At 39.5% G+C, this 26,238-nt stretch overlaps 1 protein-coding gene across 3 annotated transcripts in view; it reads left to right on the forward strand.

Moving 5' to 3' along the window:
- The window catches only part of Ccser1 (coiled-coil serine rich protein 1), a 1,153,064-nt gene that overhangs the window by 117,296 nt on the left and 1,009,530 nt on the right, over positions 1–26,238 (forward strand). For all 3 annotated transcript variants that reach the window (XM_050162333.1, XM_050162332.1, XM_050162334.1), the window contains 2 exons: positions 17,333–18,673; positions 19,808–19,989. In XM_050162333.1, coding sequence (XP_050018290.1) covers positions 17,362–18,673; positions 19,808–19,989 — 1,494 coding nt within the window. In that variant the 5' untranslated portion in view covers positions 17,333–17,361. The remainder of the gene's footprint in view (positions 1–17,332; positions 18,674–19,807; positions 19,990–26,238) is intronic.

Consider the following 26,238-nt stretch of genomic DNA (forward strand, 5'->3'; position numbering starts at 1 on the left):
CCCACATCAACCAAAGAAGTAAGATGTGAGTTAGCAAGCCATAGCCACATAAATAGTAAAATTTAAACTAATAAAAATGGGTTGATTTAAGTTGTAAGCGCTAGTTAGTAATAATTCTGAGCTAATAAGTTTGTAATTAATATCAAGCTTCTGAATGTTTATTTGGGAACTTTCAGGTGGGAGAGAAATCTCCATTTACACTTCACCTTTTTATATTTTCTAAAATTGAGACTAAAAATGAACTTGTTTTTAAAAGGTGTGTATTAGGAACATGTAGTGATGTGGTCCAGCAGGCTGCGTCCCTGCCACCCGGCTAGTTTATACCCGAAATAACAACACACAAATTGTATTCTTTTAAACACTGCCTGTCCCATTATATCTAGCCTCTTCTTGGCTAATTCTCACATCTTGATTAACCCATTTCTAATAATCTGTGTAGCACCACAAAGTGTTGGCTTACTGGGAAAGATTCAGCATGTCTGACCTTGTGGCTGGCTCCATGGCGTCTGGATCATCTCCCTTTTTCCCAGCGTTCTGTTTGGTCTAATCAGCCTATCTAAATTCTGCCCTATCAGGCCAAATAGTTTTCTTTATTAATTAACCAATGAAAGCAACAGATAGAAAGAAGTCACTCCCACATCAGGAACAGTTTGTATTCAGTATGTAACAGACATTATGATTCAATATTTCATCTTATTTTAAGTCTTTGGCTAAATTTTCAACTCATTTTTTCTTGATTTTGCAATTGTGATAGTGCTTTTAACAGCACTTCTTCCCCTGTTTAGAACAACAGCAAACCAACACCAACATAAAAATAAAAGAATAAACAGAGACAATCTGGGCATTTCCTTAAGCTCTTCCTTGCCCATTTCTCCAGTCTTGGACACCCAACATTCTTATTAATGTTCTCCCAAAAATAAACTAAGCTCATTGTTCTACCTTGCGACTCTCTGAGCCAGACCCTGTTATCTCATTTTGTTGATAGTGGCAGTGGTTTCCCAATTGGTTGGTCATCTCCTATGAAGAGGCATATTGAGTGTAAATGCCTTGCATCTTTTTCTGCATGTGGTCATGACCTTCTCCAGTCCTACAGGATTCTTATTCTCTCACTTTTAGACTGCCTGGTTCCCTGTGTTCACTCCCTCTTTTTGGCAGAATGATATGGAGCTTGTTTTCTTCTTGGCAAAACTGTCTTACTGGGAAGAGAACTGCCCTTGCCTCAACTGCTGACAGTAAGCACACTGTCCATTCTGGATAAGCAGGACACAAAGAAAAGCAACTGCCGAATCTTGCCAAGGCAGGGTAGAACAGGCATTCAAATTTTCATGCATTTGAGAAATGGTCTGTCAGATATTCTAGGTCTATAAACAAAGTTGGTTACCTGAACATTGCAAAGAGACTTTGGGTGACTGTCCAGGTAGCCAACTGTTTCTGTCTTTTCTTGCATCTTTTGGAAGGTACCTGCTTGTACTTACTACTTACTCAGGTAATATTTTCCTCCTCCGGTCTTTGATGGGATTGAAGACTAGGCAATCACAGTTACTATCCTTTCATATCTTAGATAGGGCCTGTTAGGTACAAGACTTAGACACTTCATGATCAGATAGTTATTGGAATAATCTCTGTTATTTGCCATTTACCTATGACCTGGACACTTAGTATGTACTTCTTACTTGATATTGTTATTTTTGTTTGTAGTTCCATTTTGTTTATGTTATTACTCTTTCTTTTTCCTGGAAAATACTTGATAATTGTTAATATTGCATATAATTTTTTATTGGGTTTGGAATCTTCTTTTTTTAGTTTGTGTTTTGTTGTTGTTTTGAGATAGGGTTTCTCTGCAGCTTTGGAGCCTGTCCTGGAACTGGCTTTTGTAGATCAGACTGGCCTCAAACTCATAGAGATCTGCCTGCCTTTGTCTTCTGAGTGCTGTGATTAAAGGTGCATGCTACTACCACCTGGTCTAGAATCTTCTTATTTAGACAAAAAAAAAAAGGAAAATATTGTGGGAACTCATTCCACCAATAGCCTTAGGATACCAGGCTATGACATGGCTTCTTGTCTGCGTACTTGACTGCTTAATAGGGGGGCAGGGAGAGAGAGAGAGAGAGAGAGAGAGAGAGAGAGAGAGAGAGAGAGAGAGAGAGAGAGAGATCACACTCTCTCTTGGGTGGTGAAGATTGGGTCAGGCTGCATGAAGTGGCATGTGGTTTGTTGCCAGCTCTTTTGAACAAAATGGAGGTATTCTGCAACTGGTTGTACCTTGTTCTGTATCTATTAGTCTGTTCCCATATTGCACTACTTATGTTTACCCAGAGACTTTTCATTTCATCTTGCTTCTCCCAGAAGATTACTTCCATTCTGATAAGACATCACCTCCTCGGTCAGCACCACCTTCACTGGGATCTCATCACTCTGATTGTTTGCACAAAGCACACCACTGCTCTGTGGGTCATTTCATTTGGCTGCTTCATTTATTTTGGTGCCCCTCCCACACTGGAAGACTTTGAAGTTACTTAACATAATTCTTATCCATTGCCTGTGTATCTAGATGTAGCCCCATTTAAAAAAAAAAAAACTTTTTGGAGAATGCACTAAACTGTTTGTGTATGCTGGGGAAATGTCACTCAACAGAAGTTTACTCAGTAGACTGCAAGCTTCCTTCCCCTTTGTCTGCAGAGGCAGAGATTCCCTTAACCTAATGTTGCAGACCTGGATTTCCATTCCTAGTTGAGCATGTGTGAAGAGGTGATGGGGTTTGTCAGCTTTCCTTCCTCAGGTTGTCATGGACTCTTCTACTTTCTTAAATGTTTTAAAGCAGGTCAGCCTCTCACCTACTGAGAAAACAAACCCTGAGTTAGCCAGAGGGTGGATTAATACTCAGTGAAACATGTTTCTTAAAGAAATGCTGGAGAGAGCAGGGGTACCATTACTCAGAGGCCATACTTTAGTGAGTCACTCTCCTTTTTCTTCTATGGACTATAGAAATAGGCATGCCGATGTGACTGGAAAGTTGTGTTTGATGCTTCTAAGGACAAGCAATTTTAGCTAATCTGTTTTTCAATGAGATTTGTTTTTATCAATGAGATTATATCACCAATTTATATACTTCCCTTAATTCAAATTATATAAATGAACAGTTTGATACTATTGAGGAAAGTATATTTAAAGAACATGTAAGCCGGGCGGTGGTGGCGCACGCTTTTAAACCCAGCACTCGGGAGGCAGAGGCAGGCAGATCTCTGTGAGTTCGAGGCCAGCCTGGTCTACAAGAGCTAGTGCCAGGACAGGCTCCAAAGCTACATACAGAGAAACCCTGTCTCGAAAAACTAAAAAAAAAAAAAAAAGAACATGTAAATACTGAGGTGTCATAAAATACATATTTATGCCATTATTAGGCTCATAGAGAGTCTACTAGTTGTAGCTGCTTATTTTATTAATCGAAAAAATATAGAATATATTCTGGTCATGTATACGTATATGTATGGCTTATATGTTCAGGTACAAACACATATACCTGTTCTTGTACACATACATACACACATGCAGATACAAAAAAAACCCCAAATGTTAGCACACACACACACACACACACACACAACATGACAACACAAAATTGGAAACTATAATATATAAACAAAAAGTCAGTAAGACAAAAAATGCCCAGACAAAGGGTCTACAGAAATTCCATTGAGTTCATTTTGTGTTGGCCATCTACAACCTCATTTTAATCTTAGCATCACCTCCCTAACCTGACCAATTTGTTTATTTACCAGATAAGAATAATAGTCATACACAAAGTTGTTAGGCAGAGTAAATAGCCTTTGTTCATTAAGTACGAGTCACTATTCTGGTGAATTTCTTGCTTAGAAGAAATCCATAAAAGGATGAGATAAAACTATATTTCTCATAAAAAAATAAACTTTAGCTGGATGTGATAGAACATAGTTTTAATCCCAGCACTGGGGAGTCAGAGGGAGGCAGATCTCTGAGTTCAACACTATTCTGGTCTACAGAGTAACTTTGAGGACAGCCAGGACTGCACAGAGAAAGAAAATAACAAACAAACAAACCAAAACCAAAAAACCTTTAGTAAAGTCTACACATTAGACCCCTCAGTTGAAAAGAGGTATCTAACATTTTCAGGGAAGGTGTTTTGCTTGAAATAAGAACATGTCTGATTGAGTCTGCCGTATTTGATTAGATTTGATATAATTCCATTATTGAGAAAGCCTAGCTCTATAAATGTTGGCACAGACACTATTGTGTATCATTGAGTGAACCACTTAACCAATATAGGTTTCTAGATACAAACTTCCAAGCTCACTTTCAAGAAGGCAGATGACTTTTATGTTACAGGATGCAAAATTTACAGCTTGTGGCAACTTTGCTCAATACCTTTTCTTCTTTACAGCCAACAAAACCTCTATGAATACTTTTTTAGTACTTAACCTCTCAAGTTAAATATGTTGCTCAGAACAGATATTGCAGCCTACCACAGGCATTGAGGTACTATCACATAAACATAACCCTCAGTTTATTTAATTTATTAACAAATCTTGAATTTTTAAACAGAAAGAAGTAAATGAATATATTATGTGTATAATATGTGCTATGTAGTTCTTTTAAAAAGAGAAGTAAATTCAGTGTAAAGTCAAAGAATACTATGGTTTTTAAAAATAATTGGCCATTAAAATAGAAAAAGGATTGCAATAAAATAAAGGTTCTGCGTCTAGCTTGAATCTTTGAATTGATAAAAACAAAACAGTCTTTTTTTTTTCTGATTTAAAATTGTTACCAAAGTGTTGCTCTTTGAGGCTGTATCAGAGCACCCAATACCTCATCATCACATTTTAGGCATCAAGTCTTCCTAAATAGATTAGTCTGTTGAATCAGTTGCTCATTGATTTGATAATCAATTGAAATATATGGAAAAGAAAGAAACTTGCCGGGAAACTTCTAATTTAGCAATTTAGTAGGAGGCATCCCCCTCTGCTGCTTCCCTCCCTTGAACACCTCCTATAGAAAGAGACTGCAAATTGGTTTCCAGGCAGACCAGAACCGAATAATCACACAGAAACTATATTAATTACAACACTGTTTGGCTGATGGCTCAGACATATTTCTAGCTAGCTCTTACATCTTAAATTAATCCATTTCTATTAATCTGTATATCACCACAAGGCTGTGTCCTTCTGGTAAGTCACCTTTCTCTTCTGGTAGCTACTTGATGTCTCCTTGATTCTGCCTTCGTTCCTTCTCTATCACGGCTTGGAATTCCTGCTTTGTTATATTCTGCCTTACCATAGATCAAAGCAGCTTCTTTATTACCTAATGATAATAAAACATATTCACAGCATACAGAGGGGAATCCCACATCATCTCCCTTTTTCTGTCTAAATAAAAAGGAAGGTTTTTAACTTTTACATAGTAAAATTACATATATCAAATCAAGTATCAAACAAGAATTGCAGTTATAATATTTCTTTGTGAGTCTAAAGTTTTATATCTAATTTTATCTTTGTCATAACTAAGGAAAACTGTCTTCAACTCCATCTAAGACCATAGAAGGACATAATATTACCTTAGTAAATGGGAAGTATATTGTAAGCAACTTCTAAAACCTTAGAATTGACAGAGACATCTCACTGCCTGGACAGTCACACAAAGTTCTTCTGTAATATTGGGACATCCATCTTCAGCCTACAGGCCCATAGTAACATGAATACTTTTCTATGAAGCAGGAAATTTGAAACACTGTTTTGCCTGTATTGGCAGTTTGTCATTCACTTTCTTCTGTGTCCTACGGAATGTCTGACAGTTTCCTCTGTGAAGCAGGAAACCTGAGGAATATTCCGTCGTTTGGAAAGTTTAGCAGTCACTTTTCTGTGGGTCCTAAATGTATAGTTCATATAGCATAAAATCAAACAATCTAGACAAGAGCAGTTTCTTACCCAAATGTCTGCCCTTGTCACATTGAAGGAAAATTCCATAATGAGTTTCTTCAATGCCCATCATCCTCTTGAAGTAATTGGTAATGTCAGAAGTAGACATGTCTCACTGTTGAGAAAAGTCTAAGTTCTTAAAACATTAAAAATGCCATATTCTATTAAGTCTTTGAAAGATTTGAAGAATACCTGTACTTCTGAAATATATTTGTATATCTAGAAAACCTAAACTAGCCAAATTAAAAGTTTGATTATTACAGATGACACTCTATTAAGCTGCAGTTCTTAATTATATATTGCATTTTTAAATGAACTGTATAAACATAATATATTAAACAAGAGTAGAAATATACATGTAACAAAATTAACCTTAAGTGTAATTTATATCAATAAACCAAAATTCATTCTAATGTAAATGCTCATTTCCATATCTTATATCCATTATTATTATTATTTTAGAAATTGATTGTGACCATTAATCATTCACAATCAACCCTTTTAAAAGGAAAATAAATATTTATAAACAGTTATTTTGGGAATTTGGGTGTAGTATGAGCTGTGGGCCTCTTCCCACAGCCCAGCTCCCGGCTGCCTGGCTAGCTTATGCCCCAAAATAACAACACACAAATTATATTCATTTAAACACTGCCTGGCCCATTATATCTAGCCTTTTCTAGGCTAATTCTCATGTATTAATTTAGCCCATTTCTAATAATCTGTGTGCGCTTCCGGGAAAGATTCAGTATGTCTGACCTGGCGGCTTGCTTCATTGTGTCTGGCTCTGAGAGGAGCTGCATGATGTCTGAGTTCACTTCCTCTTCCTCCCAGCATTTTGTTCTGTTTACTCAACCCACCTATGTTCTAACCTATCAGGGCCAAGGCAGTTTTTTTATTTAACCAATGACCTTCCTCCATCAATTTGGGTATTGTTTTCTGCAAACTGTATCCTACTGTTTATTGGGTAAAATATTTTTAGGGTTCATGAAGACCTTTTGGGAGGGTCTTGTTTCATCAACTCACATCATCCTGGAAGAAATCCACAGGTTCTCATCGTCTATGGAAACAAAAGCAGAGCCATTTTATTAAGTGACATATCCTTAGACTCAAATTTTTAAGTCAAGGTACCTTTAAAATATAGTTTTAAAATATAGTTTAGCTTAGCAATCTGTACAAATGAAATGTCTCTCTGCGCTTACCTTCACAGTCAAAAAATTGAAAGAAAACACAGTAATCTGCATAAATCCAGATTTTTTTTGTATTTTCCATCTTTATGTGGCTTTTTAATGTTATCCCCCTTTTTCCTGTTTTTTTTTTTTAAGGGTTTTTATTTTGTTTTTGTTTTGTTTTTTGAGACAGGGTTTCTCTGAGTAACAGTCCTAGCTGTCCTGGAATTAGCTCTTGTATGCCAGGCTGACTTCAACCTCACCTGCCTTTGCCTCCTGATTGTTCTCTTACTTTTTAATATTTATTTTATTATCTTGACTCCTTTAATCTATGACTGTCTGTACTCTTTCATAAACCCATGTGATCTATTCAGAGCTTTTTTTCTTCTGAAACTGTCTTACTGTGTATTTTTATACGTATCTGTAAGGAGAGTATTTTTTGAAATGCTAAGCAGATGTGGCTAGGATTAATGTTCTCAGCTTTTCCTGTTGACTCTTCCCCACCCACATAATAGAGGTATGTTTACTACTTCTGTGAGCCATGTTCACCAGCCCAGCTCCAGGGACACAGAAGTCTATGTCACCATTAAGCAATTTGCAGCACTCTGCTCACAAATCCCATAAGTGCTCCCTAGCAGAACCACTCAAAAGAGCCAGAATCATTCATGTCTCCCACATGAACCAGGAAGCCTTCTCTTAAAGAAGCCACTCTTCTGCTTATGGCCAGCAAACAGAGCTTATCTGAAAAATTGTGGTTACCAAGAAGCAGCAATTGACTCCCATTTTGTTTTGATCTAGAAGCCCTTTTATTTTTAAACTTTTTTTAGGTCTTATGTTAATCCATGCCAGGTAGTGGCTAGTGTTTTATAAATGGAGCCTGCATGTTGGTTTTCTAGCCACTGAGACCTGAATAATCACACAGAAACTACATTAATTACAACACGGTCTAATGGCTAAGGCATATTTATAGCTACCTCTTACATCTTAAATTAACCAACTTCTATTAATCTGTATATCACCACCACCTGTGGCCTACTGGTAAGGCATCTTTCATCTTCAGCAGACACCTGGAATCTCCCTGACTCTGTCTTCTTTCCTCTACTATCTCGGCTTGGATTTCCTGCCTTGCTACATTCTGCTCTGCCATAGGTCAAATCAGGTTCATTATTGACAAATGGTAATAAAACATAATCACATCATACAGAGGGGCATCTCACATCACTCTCCCCTCTGTTTTCTGTTCTAAGACACACCAGACAGTGTTAATAGTAAGGGTTCCTTGAGCAGGAACTTTTCCTTCATATGTGCTTGTGAGAAGATGGCTGGCAACAGGGTCATTGTTGTATCTGAGCTAGAATGAAGTAGTATAGAGACATGCATATGATGTGTACATTTGTATAATCTCTCAAACTTGAATGTTCTTTGCACATTTCTTTTAAAAAGGCAGCCATGAATTTATTTGAGCCAATTCTCTGATCTTAGGAAGAAACACAGTCCAAAAACAGTGTACAAATAAGTGTAAAATAAGGGATTTGGTGAAAGTGGTTAATTTATAAATTGAGATACATTCTAAAAGAATATGGAGTTCTTTAAAAATGATTCTGAAAACCCTGGCGCATGGTGTCAATTCACAACTGAATGGAATTAACACACCGGTTAGGCTTGATCACCATAATAGAGGGAATCAGCATTCTCAACCCACACAAGGCTGAGTGTGTTGAGGGTCCTCTATGGCAACATCACTCACAGTCAGTTTGATTGATCTAACATTTGTGTTTTCACGTGACTAGACATTGAGAGAGTATCTGTTACATACCACTGCCTATGCTGATGTCTGTGTGGTGACTGCCTACATGCAGAAAATACACCCTCGTGATTATAAGTGCTTAGCATATCCACTGTCTTCTTTAATGCATTCTTTTCCACAGAATAAATTCTATACATTTTAATGCAGTTCTAGTTTTTTGAGACCAGGTCTTACGTATAGCCCAGTTTGGCTTTGAACTCATGTGCATTCTCCTACCTTACTTTCCAGGTGCAACCACACTGCCTAGAATAAGCCCTGTGTGTTTCTAGCTTAAAAAGGTTTTTTATTTTACTATTTTAACTCTTCTAAAATTTTCTACTTAAGAGTTAGAGACATTCTTTAATTAAAAATAATTTATCAGACATTTTTTAGAAACAATATTGAAAATAATATTTTGATATGTCATTTATCATTTAAAGACTTTATTATATTTTTGATAACTAAATACCCATTAAATTAGATTTATTTGAATATGATTTTAAATTTTGACTTTTATAAATCAAAAGACAGACTATTCTGCCCTCTGCTGATTACTTCGTGTAACTGCAGGACTTTTTGTTCTGATGCCATCTGTTAACAAAGCTTTAAGACAAATACAGTCTTTTACTGTTAAGTGAACAGTGGTCTTAAATATTCATGAGTCTCTTACACTCTTATACTTAAATATTCATGAGTCTCTTATACTCGGTGTATACTGGCACCTAGTTGGCCTCTTAGCCTTTCATTTTTAATTCATTTTTTTCCCTTCTGAGAAATGTTCATAGTCCTTGATCATTTGTTTTTCATTTAAGATTTTTCCTTATTGATTTGGATAGAATTCTTTATGTCTTGCAGATATTGACTCCTTACCCATTGAATATCTTCCTAGTGTTTTCTCATTCTTTGAGAAAATTGGCTACATATCGCTGAGTGGCACTAATCCCAGCCTCCTGCCTCAGGTATCAAGGATTATTGAGCACCTCCCCCACCCCTCCCCCACCCCCGGGTACCCTGAAGTCTGCATTTACTTCCTGCAGGCTGTCCTGCAGCCTTTGTCCATGTTTCTTTTCTGTGTCCTGAGAGCAACCCCTTAGTAAACTGCCTCTCTAAGAAGGCTTACTTGGAGTCTGCTTCTAAGAATCCTATTCTAGAACACAGTTAGGGGTTCCTTTAATTAATAGCTACTTTGAATATAACCAAATTCTAAATAGGATATTATAAAATAGTGCAGCTGTTGTGAACAAACATATTTTCAGACTCACTTTCCTGTGACACTGCACATTTGCTATGTGTGCACTGTCCTTCCTAAATAAACACAGTTTCACCTTTTGAGAATCATAGTCAGACATGGAGGTAACAGTTTAATTCAGAACTAGTGTCTGAATGTTTTGGTTATACAGTTATGTGTGGCCAAGAGAGGGATAACATGGTCAGATTTGTGGGTCAAAGAAAGGAAGGGGATTAGAGTTGAGAATCGCTAATCCGAAAGCCATGTGTCCAAACTTGAATCACATTACACACCGATGCAACACCTTAGTGAGAAGTTCCATACTTCACCTCATATGTGGTCGCAATACACACACAGTGTGTGAATAGAACAGAAAATCACCCCCAGTTTATATATTTATAAATATAATGTATGTTGAGAATAAAATTTCCCTTTAGTTTTCATATACCATCCCTGATGTATTCTTTATATCTTTATACTTATTTCAAAATCTGAAATTATTTACATTAAAAGATGTCCTGTTTCTGTAAAAGTTAAGTCAAATAATGTTTGCCATATAGCTTACGCTGTGACTGATTCCTAAGCCCCACTGGCACTTAAGTCTCTCTCTCAGCCTATGATACCCTTTCTATGGTGATTCAGGTTAGATCAACAGATGTTGTAAAACAGGTATGAACTGGTTAGAATGTATGGGTGAAAGGACTTGGGGATGTAACAGATTGAAGGAGAATCATCCCTTCAGCACCAGCATGCTAAGTGCCCAGGATGAATGAGTTACAGAGGTCAGCAGCTTTGTTGAGTTTCTGTTCTGCACCTCCCCTCTTCTTCCCCCTCCTCCTTCCCATCTCTCCTTTCTCTCTTTTTCTTTTCAGGCTCCACACAACAATTCCTTCAGGCAGCAGATGTTATCGCCAGGGAAAGTTTGAGGCTCTGGGAGAAGTTAGATCACTGAGATTCTAAATGCAGGCCTGAGTTCACACCCAGGCATTCTTTCGTCCATTTCTTCAGCTAAATATCCGCTGTTTGAATCTACAAACACAAACTATACATTCTTTAAACATTAATGTATTCTTATTTTTGTCTAAGGTTTGCACACACACACACACACACACAAAAGGTTTTATATTTCTTGTTGCTTTCACAACTAACCCATCTGGAGACAAACTCATTTTTTTCTCTGTCTTGTATTTTTATTGTCTTTGAAGACAATCAAGAGCTATGATCATGTATGATGGGGGTGTCAATTTTACTCCTTCTAAATATTATGTTCTATCAGTTAAGATTTTTCTCTGTTTTTCAGTCTCACCAGAGCTATTACTTTGAAGTGTATTCTCCCATTTTGCTGTAACTGTCTCATTATGTTAATTTTGTTTTGTTCTTTCAACTTAACTGTAAGATTGTTTTGTACAGAGCTAATTGCAGCAGTCTGATTTTGCTTATATATCTTTCCCTGTGGTGAAATCATTTTAAGGAGCTGTTCTTTCTTATGCAAGTGATACTATTTGTATTCTTATCTTACTTAAGAAAAACATAATATATCCACGATGGCTAGTTATATACAATTTTAATAATTTATTAATTAGGCACTTACTTTCAGTGATATAATTTCTGACCCCAACATTCCTAGGTGAATAATCTCACTCTTGTTCTGTGAGTGATAATCTGTTTGGTCCACATCTGTCATTCCTGAAGTACAACCCTTGGTGTCTTCACTGGTCCTACTGACAGAAGTGACTGTTGTCTGTATTGTAGTTACGATATAAATATGTTCAAAATACTTCCATTATTTTCCTGTTCATGTAAGAGGTAAAATGAAGCATTTTAAAAATGTACATCCACAGAAAAGTGACATGATAGTTAAAGTCCAAGAATGTTGCTGTGTAAACAGCGGGTCTTGTCTAGAGCAGAGGCCTTTCCCTTGAAGCCCCAAGCTTAACTCAGATGGCCCTGTTGAGTTAGCACAATTAGATAAGGTTGCTGGGAAATTTCCTCAAACTGCATTCTTTGATATTGTTACATATGATGCATTCTTGCATGGCTCAAAATTGAAAATTGTTACTTGTGGAGAATTTGTGTCTGTGAGTTTCCTTTCCTGTGTTCTCCCAAGTAGAATAGATTTCCTTTTGAGACAGTTCATGTTGTCTGTCTGTGGTTATTTTCTGAAAACTTTTCTCAGAAGGAGTAGGGCTAGGATGAGTTTTAACTTTTGTTACTTTCCTCACAAAAGCTTCAAATAATTGAAGGACAAAAATAGTGTTTTTTTTTTATACAAAACAAGCTGTCTATTTGTTTTGCTTTCCGACTCTGTGCCTGTGTCTCTTAACACTTCCACAACAGCTTGCTGCTTCTCAGTAAAGAATGCCTGCTTGATCTTGTCACAGACACACTTGGCACACCTAACACCACCATAGGCCCTGTCATACACAGTTTCATAGAACTTTAGGGCTCGCAGCATAAAGCCCTCAATGTCTCCTGGTCCCACACTACCTGTGGAATTAGGTGCTGCCCCAACCTTCTTGGTATAAATGTAAACAGTCCTGCTGCCAGGCGTGCAAGACAACCTAGTTTATTAGAGACTGTATTGTAGGAAAGCCTGTGACAGCGTGTCAAATGCTGGACCATTCTGAGCATCTCTAAGTACTGTTCCTGGAAGAGTGAAAAGAAACTTTTTAAATCCAAATACAAATGCAACTTAGGGGAAGTTGGTAATAAAATGTGAAGCATTGATTCACTCTGTACATAAAGTTCATTAATAAGCCCAGATTTTGATGAGTTTCCATACCGGCTTATGCATTTCAGGCCTCCTCTATCACTTGCTTTCATTATCATGTATTGCATGTCTCAAGTTTCATTTGCTTGAATATAGCCCAGCATCACAACACCGGAGGTTGAATGTGTGCCCTGTGGCAGGAAGTCTATGAATTTCAGTGTGGTATCTTCTCATTACTAGAGAAGTTCCTATGAAGTAAATTCTCAAGATGTCTTTATTTTTATTATGCAAATGTATAAATTTGTGTAGTTTCCTCTGTGTGTGTAACACTTGTGTGACAGTACTGAAGGCCAGAAGAGTGTGTCAGATCCCTTAGATTGGGCTGGGGACTGAAACTGGGTTCAGTAAGCTGAGTTAACTGAGTCATCTTCCCAGCCTCTATGAAATGATCATTCCTATTGTTCTAGTCCATGCTTATGATGATTCACAGAGGTCGCCTTGGAGGTCAGAGGGATTTTTTTTTATTATTATTACTGTCAATTGAATCTTCAGAAAGAAGTATTTCTAATGGATGTAATGTTTGTTTTATCTAAAGTTAATAATTCTTAGGGTTAATAATTCAATCTATACATTTTCAGTAACTTTTTGGTTAAGAAAGATTAGATAATAATTCAGAAAAGAGAGCTTGTGAGATGGCTCTGTGTAAAAGCACTTCCCTAAAAGTCTGACAATCTGATTCAGTTCCTAGAACCAACATTAGAAGGAAGAGATCAACTCCCCAAAGTTGTTTTCTGACTTTCCTGTTTCCTATAGCATGTATATACCAGCTTTTATCATACCCCCCATGCTTGATAAAACAAAGCAGTGGAGAAAAGATGTTTCTCTTACTTTGAAGTGCATAAGAACAAAATATGGAAGTTTCACTAAAGGATTAAAAGGTTACCGTTGCGATTATAACGTAGTAAAGTTGCATGAGAATACTATGCCAGTCTTAGAGCACACCTTTGTGTATATAATGAGAGTGAGGTGGTGGATGGCTCTTCCTCCACCTCAGAAGTGTTGGCTGCATTGGTCCACACGGGTGGAGGGAGAAGAAGCAGGGAACAGCCTTAGGATAGTAGTGTGTATGAAAGAGACAGCCCTCTGGGGAACAGACTTCAGTGAATCAGCTCAACTTTATTCCAGAGGATAAGTAATATATAAGATTGGAGAACCTGGGAACAAGCCCTAATTTGTATTAAAAGGCACAGTCCTATTGTAAAGTTCCTAGCACAAGTCTTTATTATCAAGTGTGGAGAAAGGGAAACTTCCAGCAGGAATCTGTGCCAAGGATCAAGATACAGATAAGTGAGGCCCCTGGCTTAGAGACAGTTTTCAGGTAAGGTCTCTCCTCCAGGCCCAAGGACATTCTCCAGATAAGGGTCGGAAGAGAGCAGGAAATTTTGCTGGGAAGGGAGGGAGTTCCCTTGTTGCCCACCTTTTGGGAAAATCTGTGGGCCACAAGAGACTGCAGCCTGGACCAGCCAGAGATGCTTTCCAACAGTGATGAGACAAAGGTGTAGTCAATTTGTGCAACATTAAAGCATTATCATGCACATGTCTCAGATAAACATGGCTTTGAGATACACGGTTTTCATAACTTGAAAGACTTCTGATAAGCTTGTAAAAGGTGTACAATTTGTTGATTTTATTTATGTTTGAAATATTGAAGTGTTCAAAGTGAAACTGCCCACTTGGGAATTCATTCTATGTTAGGTTCTTCTTAATTAATGGAGGAACTAAGCAAGCAGACACAGTCATGGCTGTACAAAGGATGAAGGTAGGAATAGAAAAGAGTGGTGTGCACTAGAAGGGTGGATCTGGGGCTTCAGACAGCTGGCAGGTCCCACAGAGCTTTTCTCAAGACTATGGGAAATACGAGCTATAGGTAGGTTATCTTTCTGCCATTTATTCCTTCGAGCAGGAAACAAGACTTCATGTACAATAAAGTGAAGCTTAAAGAATCTTCTATTTTTAATGGGTTTTATTTCTACTCAAGGACAGAGTTCCCCTCAATGAACCAACAAGAGTAGCCTATGTGCTCCACACTGGCCCGGTGGAGGTCTCACTGTTTAGATTAAGTAGTTAAGAGAAAATTACTTACTATAAAAGATTTTCTGAAAAACATTGTTTGGACACTTGTTACAATGACCTAGATCTGAGTTAGTCTTTCAGTTGAGGGCTGATTTAATCAAAACATGCTAAAGAAAAGTCCAGAAATATCTTGATACATATATATGTAAATAATGATGATATTTTGGCAGCAATTATAAGATACTCATTTAGAAAAAACTGTTTAGTTCCACTCTAACACCCATGATTTCCTTAGACATGTGCTTCTGACCAGATTTACTGAACCAGTTTTGAGTTACTCCCTGTGTAACAGGCCTCAAATGCAATTAGAAAGTGGTTAGTTACTTCCATAGCATGCATGTTGCTATTGAATTAGTGAGTACATTTTGCCTGGCTGGCCACTACTGTAGCATCCCAGGGTGTTTACAACTGGGTAAGAGAACTTATTGCTTCCCCCACTTAATGCCATGTACTGTACCTTTTGGCAGCAAACAGGGAGAAAGTTTCCAGGTCAGTTCCCATTGGATTTCTTTATGTCCTGCAACCAAAGTGTGTGGTGTCTTCAGCAATAGGATTTAGTTAGGGTGGGCAGCCAATACCAGTGGCAGTAGCCTATGGAGTATCATTCAACTGTAAAGAAAAATGGAATAATGAGGCTTGCGGGAAAATGATTAGAATTAAGTAATACTGGATGTGATAACATGAGCCAAATGAGACAAATTCTGCATGTTCCCTGTCATATCTGCATCCTCATGTTGAAGTTTTGCATTCATGTGTTTAATATGGAGTATCCGGAGAAGGCAAGCAAAGCTTGAAAAGCTTGAAAGGGCCCATGATACTGGGAGGGGAAGAGGTCTTAAGGAGGAAGCAGTATTAGAACATGCATGAAGGTGGAAAGGGGAAGGACAAAGGTTTAAGCATTGGTGAAGAGGTAGTAGAGGACAGAATGGGGGAGGGTTTAACAAAAAACGAAGGACACATGCAAAAGACATAAATCCTCACCACTGTAAGCATCTTAGCTTCATTTGTGATGCTGTGATAAAATATTTGGACAAAATAACAACTTAGTGGAAAACGGGTTTATTTTTAATGCGAAAATCCAGGTTACAGTCCATCATTACTGGGAAGTCAAAGTAGGAACTTGAAATAACTGCTCCTAGCCATGCTGCCGTCAAGAGCAGAGAGGAAAGAATGCTTGCATGTTTGTGTTCAGCTCACTGGGGTTCCAACCCAGCACCACAAGGCAATCAGAAATATAACAATCAAATGAGATCTTTTATCAAACCAAAGCAGGAGCCAACTGTGCTATATCATGAAAGCCTGTGGTAAGCAGCAGTACCAAAACAGAAAGACCGAATGTGTAAGGTGAAGTAAGACTGATTATGTAACAGTCTCTGCAGTGGGAGCATGCCAGCAGCTCTCTGCTATTCACTCCAGAGAATGAAGAGCATCCTGTATGCTGTATTGGCCATAAGCCAGCTTTGGGGTAGAGAAGGCTCGGTTCCTTACTCTGGTCTTGCTTCTTTAGCTGGTGACATTACCAAGTTACCTTTCCTTGTACTGTGAAATGCCCCAAAGCATTACTACTAAACTTTTAGAGTTCTAACAAACAGATGCCATCTCTGAGAAATGCTTTGTGCCTCAAAAAGTATTATAGAAGGCACCTTTCCACCCCCTCCTCCACCTTCTTCTTCACTGGCACCCAGATGCACTAACATAAATATGGTCATAAGGATCCTGTATTTCGGATTTGTTCCTTGTTGCTACTCTCAATATTAGTGACACTTTGAGTTTTTCATTAAGTCTTTCTTTTAGCTCATAGTTGGATTCCTACATCTTGTGTGACAGAGTTTCTTTTGTCCACATTCTGATTATCCCTAAGCTTTCTGTGTCAGACACCATGGAGCATATTCCGGAGTCCCTCCATCAGCCTCCACCTACACAGAATTTGCTCCAATTGGTTTTCCATGAGTGCAGATTTTAGTTCCTGGCTTATCATTGGTCTCTGTTTCTGTTAAGCTGCATAGATCTCCAATGAGCCATGTGGTACTAAACATGACTATATTTAAGCATAAAACGTTCAGATTTAATAATGTATCAGAATTTAAAAGCAGACTTAAACAAAGATCTTGTATTTTCAAACTTAGCATTCTTTTTAGTAGACTAAGTATTTGTGGTAATTTTGAAAGTTTTTGATTCATAGTAAGATTTTGATACAAGTTTGTGGATGCTTTTTCTATTTTCTTAAATTCTGAATTTTGGCTGCTATTATTGTAGTGCAAAGCAAATTCCATTCTTTTTCTTGAAAAGCTGTATTTTGCTTAACCAGATCCTGGTCAAGACTAATTTCTATTGACTTATTTTCTTTCTTTTCCCTTTTCCCAGGCTATCACAGTGTAAGCCTAGGGGTCCCAATGGGGGACTCAGGATCAAGACGATGTACCCTGGTCTCCCGGTTGCCAATATTCAGGAAAAGTATTAACAGAAGGCATGACTCTCTCCCTTCTTCACCCTCTTCTGGCAACACAGCTGGTGTTCACAGCTCCTCGCCTTCCAGCACCAACTCCAGCTCAGGGAGCGTGGGGAAACGCAGGAGCATCTTCCGGGCTCCATCCATCAGCTTCCACCACAAGAAGGGGAGTGAACCTAAGCCAGAACCCACCGAACAGAACCTTAGTATTTCCAATGGTGCTCAACCCAGTCACAGCAATATACAGAAACTTAGTTTGGAGGAGCAAGTCAAAACCAGGGGAAGACATTCTGTGGGTTTTAGTAGTTCACGAAGTAAGAAGATAACAAGATCTTTGACGGAAGATTTTGAAAGAGAAAAGGAACCTTCAACTAATAAGAATGTCTTTATAAATTGTCTAAGTTCTGGCAGAAGTGAAGGGGATGATTCTGGATTCACAGAAGAACAAACTCGCCGTTCTCTTAAGCAGTCAACAAAGAAGCTACTCCCCAAATCCTTTTCGTCCCACTCTAAATTTTCTAAGTCGGTTCCACAGAGTCAATCCAGGCCATTGGTACAGCAGCCTGAGTTTTCTCTGGCGATAGCACAGTACCAGGAGCGGGAACTAGAAGTAGGGAGACCTTCCCCGTCTTGCTCTGTGGATGTAACAGAGCACGCAGGAAGTTCCTTACAGTCGCCTCTACTTTCCACTGATCTGACCACAGCTCAGACCCCTTCAGAATTCTTGGCCTTGACTGAAGACTCTTTGTCTGAGGCAGATGCCTTTCCTAAAAGTGGAAGTATGGCATCGCACTGCGACAACTTTGGTCACAATGATGCTACCTCTCAGCCCACCCCCAATATCACCACTATCACAAAGACCACGATGGAGTTTGTGGGGACTGTGCCCTGTATGACGATGTCTCCTGGGAGGTACAGGCTAGATGGCCGCTGTGGCTCTGAATTGTGTTCTTTACCAGAGACCTCTGCAGCTAACCAGAGGGAAGTGTTGCCGCAAGGCGCTGGATCTCCTCTTAGGAATGTGAGCAACACAGAGACTCACCTAACACATGGTCATCAAAGAGAAGAGAAACCCACTGAACCAATGCTGAGGACCAGCTCGCCCAGGACACTGGGCTCTTATGACCCACACAAGGCACTGGCCGAACGCATTAAAGGGGTTCACCCCGTTTCAGATTCAAGGCTAATCCCATCCTCTGGGGATCATCATGTTTTTAACAAAACGTCTTATGGATATGAAGCAAGTGCTGCCAAAGGTATGCAGAATTTCATCGTGCAAAAAATAATGCAAATTGATTTTCATTGTTATTTGATCAATTATTTTTGCCCCATGTCTTGAGTGGAGGCACATTTCCCTTGCATTTGTAACTTAATGTTTGCTTTGACTGACTTTAAACTTATCTCACTTATGATGGAGACGTAAGTCTGTGATCCTTGTTTTTCCTAGCTGTATTATTTATGTTATTATGACCTGAGAAGAAGGTGGAAGTTGACTCTGCTTGAAATGTGACTATAATAGCATAACTTGCTAGTTAGTGAAACGGAGGCATTTCAGTCAAATTTTTCACAAAGGAAATGTGTGCAATTTCACCTCTGTTTCCTACGTTCTATTAGCCAGGATTCATATTTTGATATAAATAAATTCTATCTGTCAATACAAAAGGATGGCAGGGTATGAAACTGTAGTCCTTGGAGTTAGAAAGCCTGACAAATTCAAAACCCGCCTCAGCAGATGCTGGCCTTGAACTGTAACATGAGGGGGGGCTGCTTGTTGGGGGTTTCTGCCCTGCCTGGTACCCCACAGCTGGCAAGCCCCAAAGAAAATCACACAGAGATCTCTATAAGTTATAAAGCTGATTGGCCCATTAGGTCATGCTACTTATTAGCTCTTGTAACTTATATTAACACATTATTCTGATCTATTTTTGCCACATGGCTCGGTAACTTTTTCAGCTGGCAGGTCACATCCTGCTTCCTTGATGGTCTGCAAGGACTGGGAGGAATCAGCTTCTTCCTTCCCAGAATTCTCCTGTTCTCATTGTATCATTTCTACTTCTTGTCTGGTTTTCCCGCCTATACTTCCTACCTGGCCAATCAGCGTTTATTTAAAATATGATTGACAGGATACAGACAGTTCTCCCACACCATTGAACTAGCAGCAATCCTCCTGCCTCAGATGCCCTAATGAGGAAATGACAAGTGTGATAGAGAGATTTTCTTATGCGATTACTGGGAGTTTTCAACAGGAATTAAACAAACTGTTACGATATTTTTCTGAGGTTGAAGGCTTTTGAATCATACTAAGGTTTTTCATACTTTTAAAATGGTACATTGATTAAAAACTCCATGTAAGCGTTGATATTCACTTTTCTTTATTTGTCTTGGGAAAGTTCTTGCCAGCAGCCTCAGTCCATATCATGAAGGAAGATATATAGAGCGGCGGCTGCGGTCCTCATCTGAAGGAACGGCAGGGAGTGGCAAAATGGTCTCAAAGCCGAAGGATGGGCACACTGAAGCCAGCAGCTTAAGAAAGCACAGAGCTGGGTCCTCGTCCTCCAAAATGAACAGTCTGGTGAGTCTGTATGTCCATCTGCAAATAATAAGTAACGCATTGTGTGTTAGGTTGCTCACTCCTCTTGCAGAATGAGCACAGCATGAATGGAAAATTGGGTTCCATAATTGATGTGGCCAATCAGAGAGGTTAAATTTTTCTCTTGAGAGTCTCATGGGGTAGGAGAGATAACAGTGTGCCAGGCAGCCACATTCCCTTGTTTTGGGGGAAATTGCTTCATTTCTGCTTCAAAGCAAAATCCTAGGATAGAAATTCTGACCACAGGGATGCTTTAAAAATCATATTTTACACGCATCTCCTATCTATGACCAGGCTACTTGGTACACTTGTGTTATTGTCACCTTATGGCCTTCAGTGACTTCATTCCAGGTCTTCTTTCTCAGGGTGAACAAGGTGCAGGAGCTGTGGGGGAAATTGCAAAATCCCCACTCAGAGCTTGAACATATTCTAAATGCAAGTGTTGAGCTTGCTTGTAGGCTGAGCGCTTGTGTCAGAGTGTGGATATGGCATTTTTGGTAAGCTTAAATCCTAAGGTAACACAGGATTGTAGGGAAATCTTTGTGATTGGTGTTGGAAGTTGTTGTCAGTGCACAGTGAAAAGCATTTACATAATTCTGGGAAAATCAGAAACCACAGAACAGTAGATGGCGCCAGTAATCCTGGTACCACCAGACCAAAAGTGACCATGCATGTTTGCATTTGACCATGTACAAGCAGAAGGCTAAGTGCATGCACCTCAGAAGGTAACAATTCTTGTCTTTTTCCTCTGGTGTATTAAAAACACAGCATCCTTTTTGCAGTTGAACTTTAATCAAGAGAACACCCTTAAGACGCTTTTAAACAAATGCACTGTTTGAGATTGAAGCTAATTGTTAAAAAATATTTTCCTTTCAGAAAACTGTACTGTTTTGTATTCTTTATGGAGAAATATTGTTTCTATATTGTTATATAAACATTTTTCAATCCAGTCCACTTAAGATTTGGCCTTTGAGATACTTTATATCTGAATATTTTTTTCTGCTCCTGCTTACTTAAAATAAATTTTCCCATAAGGTCAGCAAATCACTGTCTCTAGACCTTAAAATACAAGAGTTGGGGTCTATATTGAAGTCCAAGGTCCATGTTGCCACCAAAGGTCACAGGGAGGCCTGGGACTGGGGCCAAATTCATTCTGATATGACCAAATTCATTCTGATATGAGTAGCCAGTAGTTCCACCTGGATCCAGATGTTCTCTAGGCCCAAGCTGTTGCTGAGGGGAGTGTCTGGGTCTGTAGTCCTGCTGAAACTGGAGACCTTGTAGCTGTCTGTGGCTGTATCTACTCAGAGGGCCATAGCAACCATTCGTGATGAAATCAGAGGCTCTGCTGAGTCAGCTCTGCCCTTGGCTGGCACTGGGGAAGCTGCCCCTGCCTCACTGGATGCTGCAGCCAGAGAGCTGGTCTGGATGCTCAGAGGAGAGCTAGCTCTGCACTTGGGAGAAAGCCCCACCCCTCGCCACAGGAAAAGAAAACTGACTCATGAGATGGCTCCACTCCCACTCATGGGAATGCCCAACCCCAGAGGCCCTGTTTGACCAGTTTGGGTTCTTCCTACCTCTTTGGACCTTGGATTGGTCCAACCTAGTATCTACCCCATCTATGACCTGCTGAAGCTCCTGAAAGTATTGGTACTGTGGAATGATACCCACAGGACCTCCATAGGGTCTGGTGCTGGATCTCCCAGAGGAGTTTTGTTGGTGTACCAGAAACCAGAGGCCTTGAACCAGAAAGTGACTCACTGCAATGAACATTTGCTAATAAATATGTTTAGACAAAAGGGTATACCATGTGATACACTGCTCCCAATGCCACCATGATGAATGAAGAGGTACTGGAGAGGCAAGAAAAGAAGAAAAGTAATGAAGAGGTGGTTTTTTTTATTGTTTTGTTCTTGCTTTTGTTTGTTTGCTTGCTTTGTTTTGTTTTGATTTTTTTTTCTTTTGGCAGGGTGCTACCAGGGTGAGGGGAGGATATAGGGGGACTTGAAGGTGAGAGAAATTAGGGTACGTGGTGTGAAATTTCAAAAGAATCAATACAGAGATTATGATAAAGGGGGGGGATTTATTCTTTTGCCATTGTATCTTCAACACGTGTCTTTGCAGTATTAGAAAACAACCACTAGATGGCAGGGCAACACCGTTTTCTGTTGGAACGTTTTAGGCTTAGTGCTGGAATCTGGCAAAGCTACAATGGCCTGGCTAAATTTGCAGACTTCGAATAGCCAGAACTTTTGAAGTTTTACAGGTGACTTACCTGAAAGTACTTTATGGCTTCACTGTATCCTTCAGTCATTGTTTTATTTGTCGATTAATTTGAAATATGCTTGATACATCTTTAATATACAGTAATTTAGGCGATTCTAGAATTGATTAATATGTTGTGTGGTGAGGAATGCCTTCCTAATAATGCTATAATAATAATGGGCTCAAGGTACAGCTGCCGAGTATGCTGCTCCATAGTCACAGTGGTGGCACCTGGGGTACTCATGAACATTTTGTTATTCAAAGTATTACCTAAATGCTCAACTACATAGGCCCGTGTTTGATGCTGCAAGCTCAGTCAGGAAGTCCAGAGAATTCTTCTGTCAGAATCATTTATGTGGATTGTGGGCTTTCAGGAGACTTCCAGGGTCTCATTCACACTCCCGAGTCAGTGCACACAATGTCCGAGAAGCTCAGGGGTGGGCCAGCTTTCCCTGGTTCTTCCAAGTAAGCTAGTGGTTTAAAATGTGTGTTCTCACTCATGTGCTACTGGGAGATTTGGACTCACCCGCAGGTTTCTCTTTAAGCCCGTTAGAAGCCTTTGGTTTGGATTAGCTTTGGGAAATGAGTCATTTTCATTTACATACTCCCTACCTTAGTTATAGTTCTTGTAGATGACAACTCGCTTTATGTTAAATGGTGGGAAGTTCAGTCTGAGAAAGAGATATGCAGAGCCTGGGCAGTCCTGGCTCGTCATGCTCTTTCCAGAAGGATGTGACAAGCAGCTACTCTGTTCCCTCAGTAGCTATCACTACTAAAGTGTACAACCACACTATTAAACAGTACATAGTAAAACCCCATTAAAAGTTGTACATATTTCTTTACTTCTCTGTTATTAAAGGAATATTAAGGGCCATAGTAAAGACAAAGAAAAGAACCTTCTCTCTGATTTGATTGCATCAGTCCAGTTTTTGTTGTCTCAGAATACCGGAGACTCCATAAGTTGTAAAGGAGGGGCATGGTTCAGGTTCATGGTTGTTGTCTTCTTGCTGACAGAGTCCCAAGAGCATCATATGAGAAGAGACAGTGATTGCATGAGAGAACTTTTGAAACTGCAAATGAGACAGACCCAATGCCAAGAAACACCATTTGTCCGTCAGTCCATTTACGATGGCAGAACCTATGACTCTCACATTCCCACTCTGCCCCACCTTTCCTTACTTATAGTGGCCATTTCATTTTAATGTAAGTCTGGGTGCAGAAACTGTAAAGAATAGTCTGCAGTGCTGCAGGACATCTTCAGAAATGTTCTGTCCTTAAAGCGTAGACATTAGAAGACCAGGGCTGCTTGCTTTTTACTCTTGGTGCTTTGCTTTTATGATTAAAAACGATTTCATTTTTTCCAGATCCTTTTCATGGGTATGTGTGTTTCGCCCGAATGTATGTATGTGTGCTACGTGTGTGTCTGGTGCACGTAGAAGACAAGAGAGGGCATCAGATCCCATGGAACTGGAGTTATGGATTATTATAAACTGCCATGTGGAAGCTGGGAACAGCGCAGGTCCTCTGCAAGAGCAGCCAGTGTGCTTAACGGCTCAGCCATCTCTCTTGTCCTGTGATTTTGTTTTTAATTGGTCAAATCATCTGTTCTCCAAGATCGAAGCTGTCATGTGTCTTTCATAGTTGCCCCATTTGCTGGCACAGCTTCACAGCAAGGGAGACTGAGGGTTGATTGATTCTGGATCTGTTACAACTTTCTGACTATCTGAATAGATGCACACGTGGTAAAGCAGAATTGAGGCATAATAAAAAAATAGCAAATTCTTAAAACATCATCACTGCAGTCTTAAGGTTTAACATTTTCTTTAAACAATTTTAAAGCTATTTTTCCTATCTCTTTTATATTTTTCAAAATTTAAGTACAACAGATTAACTTTACTATGAAAGGGAAATTCTGACTTAGGCCTATAAATATATTAGTATTGCATAACAAAATTCAACAAAACGTTTCCTAGAATTTAGAAAAAGGAAGATATTTAATATATAGCTATTTGTCATAATTTTAACATTGTAGAAATGGTTTATGATTAACTCAAGAACCACATACTTGTCATGTCAGATCAGGAGCTGTGATTGACAGATGCATCATGCATGGACAGTTTCAATCTGACAGTGCAATTGTGTGTTTGGATTGCTGACACTTTTTTATTTTTATGTTAATCCAGGGACCCTCTCACTCCCGTGTCAGACTACTTTGGCCTCTTCTATTATAGTTTCTGTTGTTCTTAGTTTCTTATATCAATTCTGAAACAAGTGCCCAGTTTTTAGTCTTTATTTAAAAAAAGATGATGTACTGCATGTATTCTCAACTATTATACTTTCTGTATGGAGCCAGCTCAGTTGTTCTTGTCTTCTGTTAGTCTGTCTCTCTCTGTGCGTCTCTGTCTCTCTCTCTGTTGTGTGTGCCTCTGTCTCTGTCTGCTTCTATATTTCTCTTTATTCCTCCCTTACTTTATTCTTTATTTCCTCCCCCCTCCCTCCCTCTCTCCCTCCCTCCCTCCTTTCTTCCTTCCTTTTTATTATTGCTGTTGAGACAAGGTCTCACCATGTCACTCTAGCTAGCCTGGAACTCTCTTGAGCAGGCTGGCTTCAAACTCAGAGTTCCACCTGCCTCTGCCTCCCGAGAACGTGAATTGAAGGTGTGTACATCCACACCTGGCTTTAGCTGGTTGTTCTCAGAACTGTTCAAGGATTAGCTTACACATCGGTGAGAAACATAAGAAACTATTGGGCTAAGAGAGGCCCATCCGGGAGCTTTATTTTGGTGCTAAGAGTCAGGCAGCATGGGCCTGTCCTCAGACTCCCATGACATAGACCAGGCTGTGGAAATAAGCTTGGGCTGCAGCGTGTATGTGTACAGTTACCTTTCACAAAGCAGGTGTCAGTGGGCGGCAGCTTCATCTGGGACTATCTAGTATAAGAAGGCATTTTATTGAGGGCCATGTTACAGATTCCAGAGTTTCATTGGCAGTCCTAGTATTTATCTAAGTAAACATTTTTACAAGCAGTTCTAGGCAATTTGAAATAGTCTCACAATAACAACTGGCTAAAGCCAGGTATAGCGGCATTCACTTTCTGTCCCAGCATCAGGGAGGCAGAGGTAGGTGGGGCTCTAAGTGTGAGCAGCCTGGTCTACATCAATAGTTTCTTAGAGAGGCAGCATAGCTTGCTAGTTTGTTTGTGAAGATTTCTGCTGCCAGAATGCTTGCAGGAAACCCATGGCAGGGCCCCTGCCTTTTGCACTGCAAGGAAACATTACCCTTTCTCCCTGTAACCAGTCATATAGGTCTTGAGCAACTTCTCTTGGGTAGCAAGTGTGAACTTTGCGCATTCACAGCACATGTTCTGTTTCTGCAAACTTTCCTTTACCACATTGAACTCTGGCCATGACCCTTGGTTTTCCTGGACCCGAGGAACGTATCCATCACTTTTCCCTTAAACAAATCTTTCCACTAGTCATGGTCTGCATCAGGGGACAATCCTCCGTCAGTTCTTTTCTTGTTTTCTTTTAGCTTCTTTATCGCCCAGGACTGCTTACTACACCATTGTCCTCGAGGAAACAAACGTGCATTTCTGTGTCTCCTACAGCCAGGGCTCCATCCCGTCTGTGTTGCCTTGACACAGGTCAGGGAGTCCACTTCTTCTGGAGTTTCTCAGCTGCAGTGTCTTATTTCTATTTTGACAACCTTGACAAACCTTGATCTTTTCTCATAGGTAATTCCTCTTAGAGGACATGTCTTAGGCATTATGGGACTTTTCTTTGGTCTGTGTTGCCTGAGCTAGCCCTAGTTGATTTTGATCCTCCTGCTTCTGAATGCTGAAATTATGGGGAACACTGCCTCGCCTGACTGCAGCATGTTTAATAACATCTTTGACCTTTACCCATGAAAAGCAGTAACCTCCAAAAAGACAAATAAAATATCTCCAGACATTGCTTAAATGGCCATA

Source organism: Alexandromys fortis, unplaced genomic scaffold, assembly GCF_014885135.2.
Source record: "Alexandromys fortis isolate MF-2015 unplaced genomic scaffold, M_Fortis_MF-2015_v1.1 scaffold_117, whole genome shotgun sequence".
Taxonomy (NCBI): domain Eukaryota; kingdom Metazoa; phylum Chordata; class Mammalia; order Rodentia; family Cricetidae; genus Alexandromys; species Alexandromys fortis.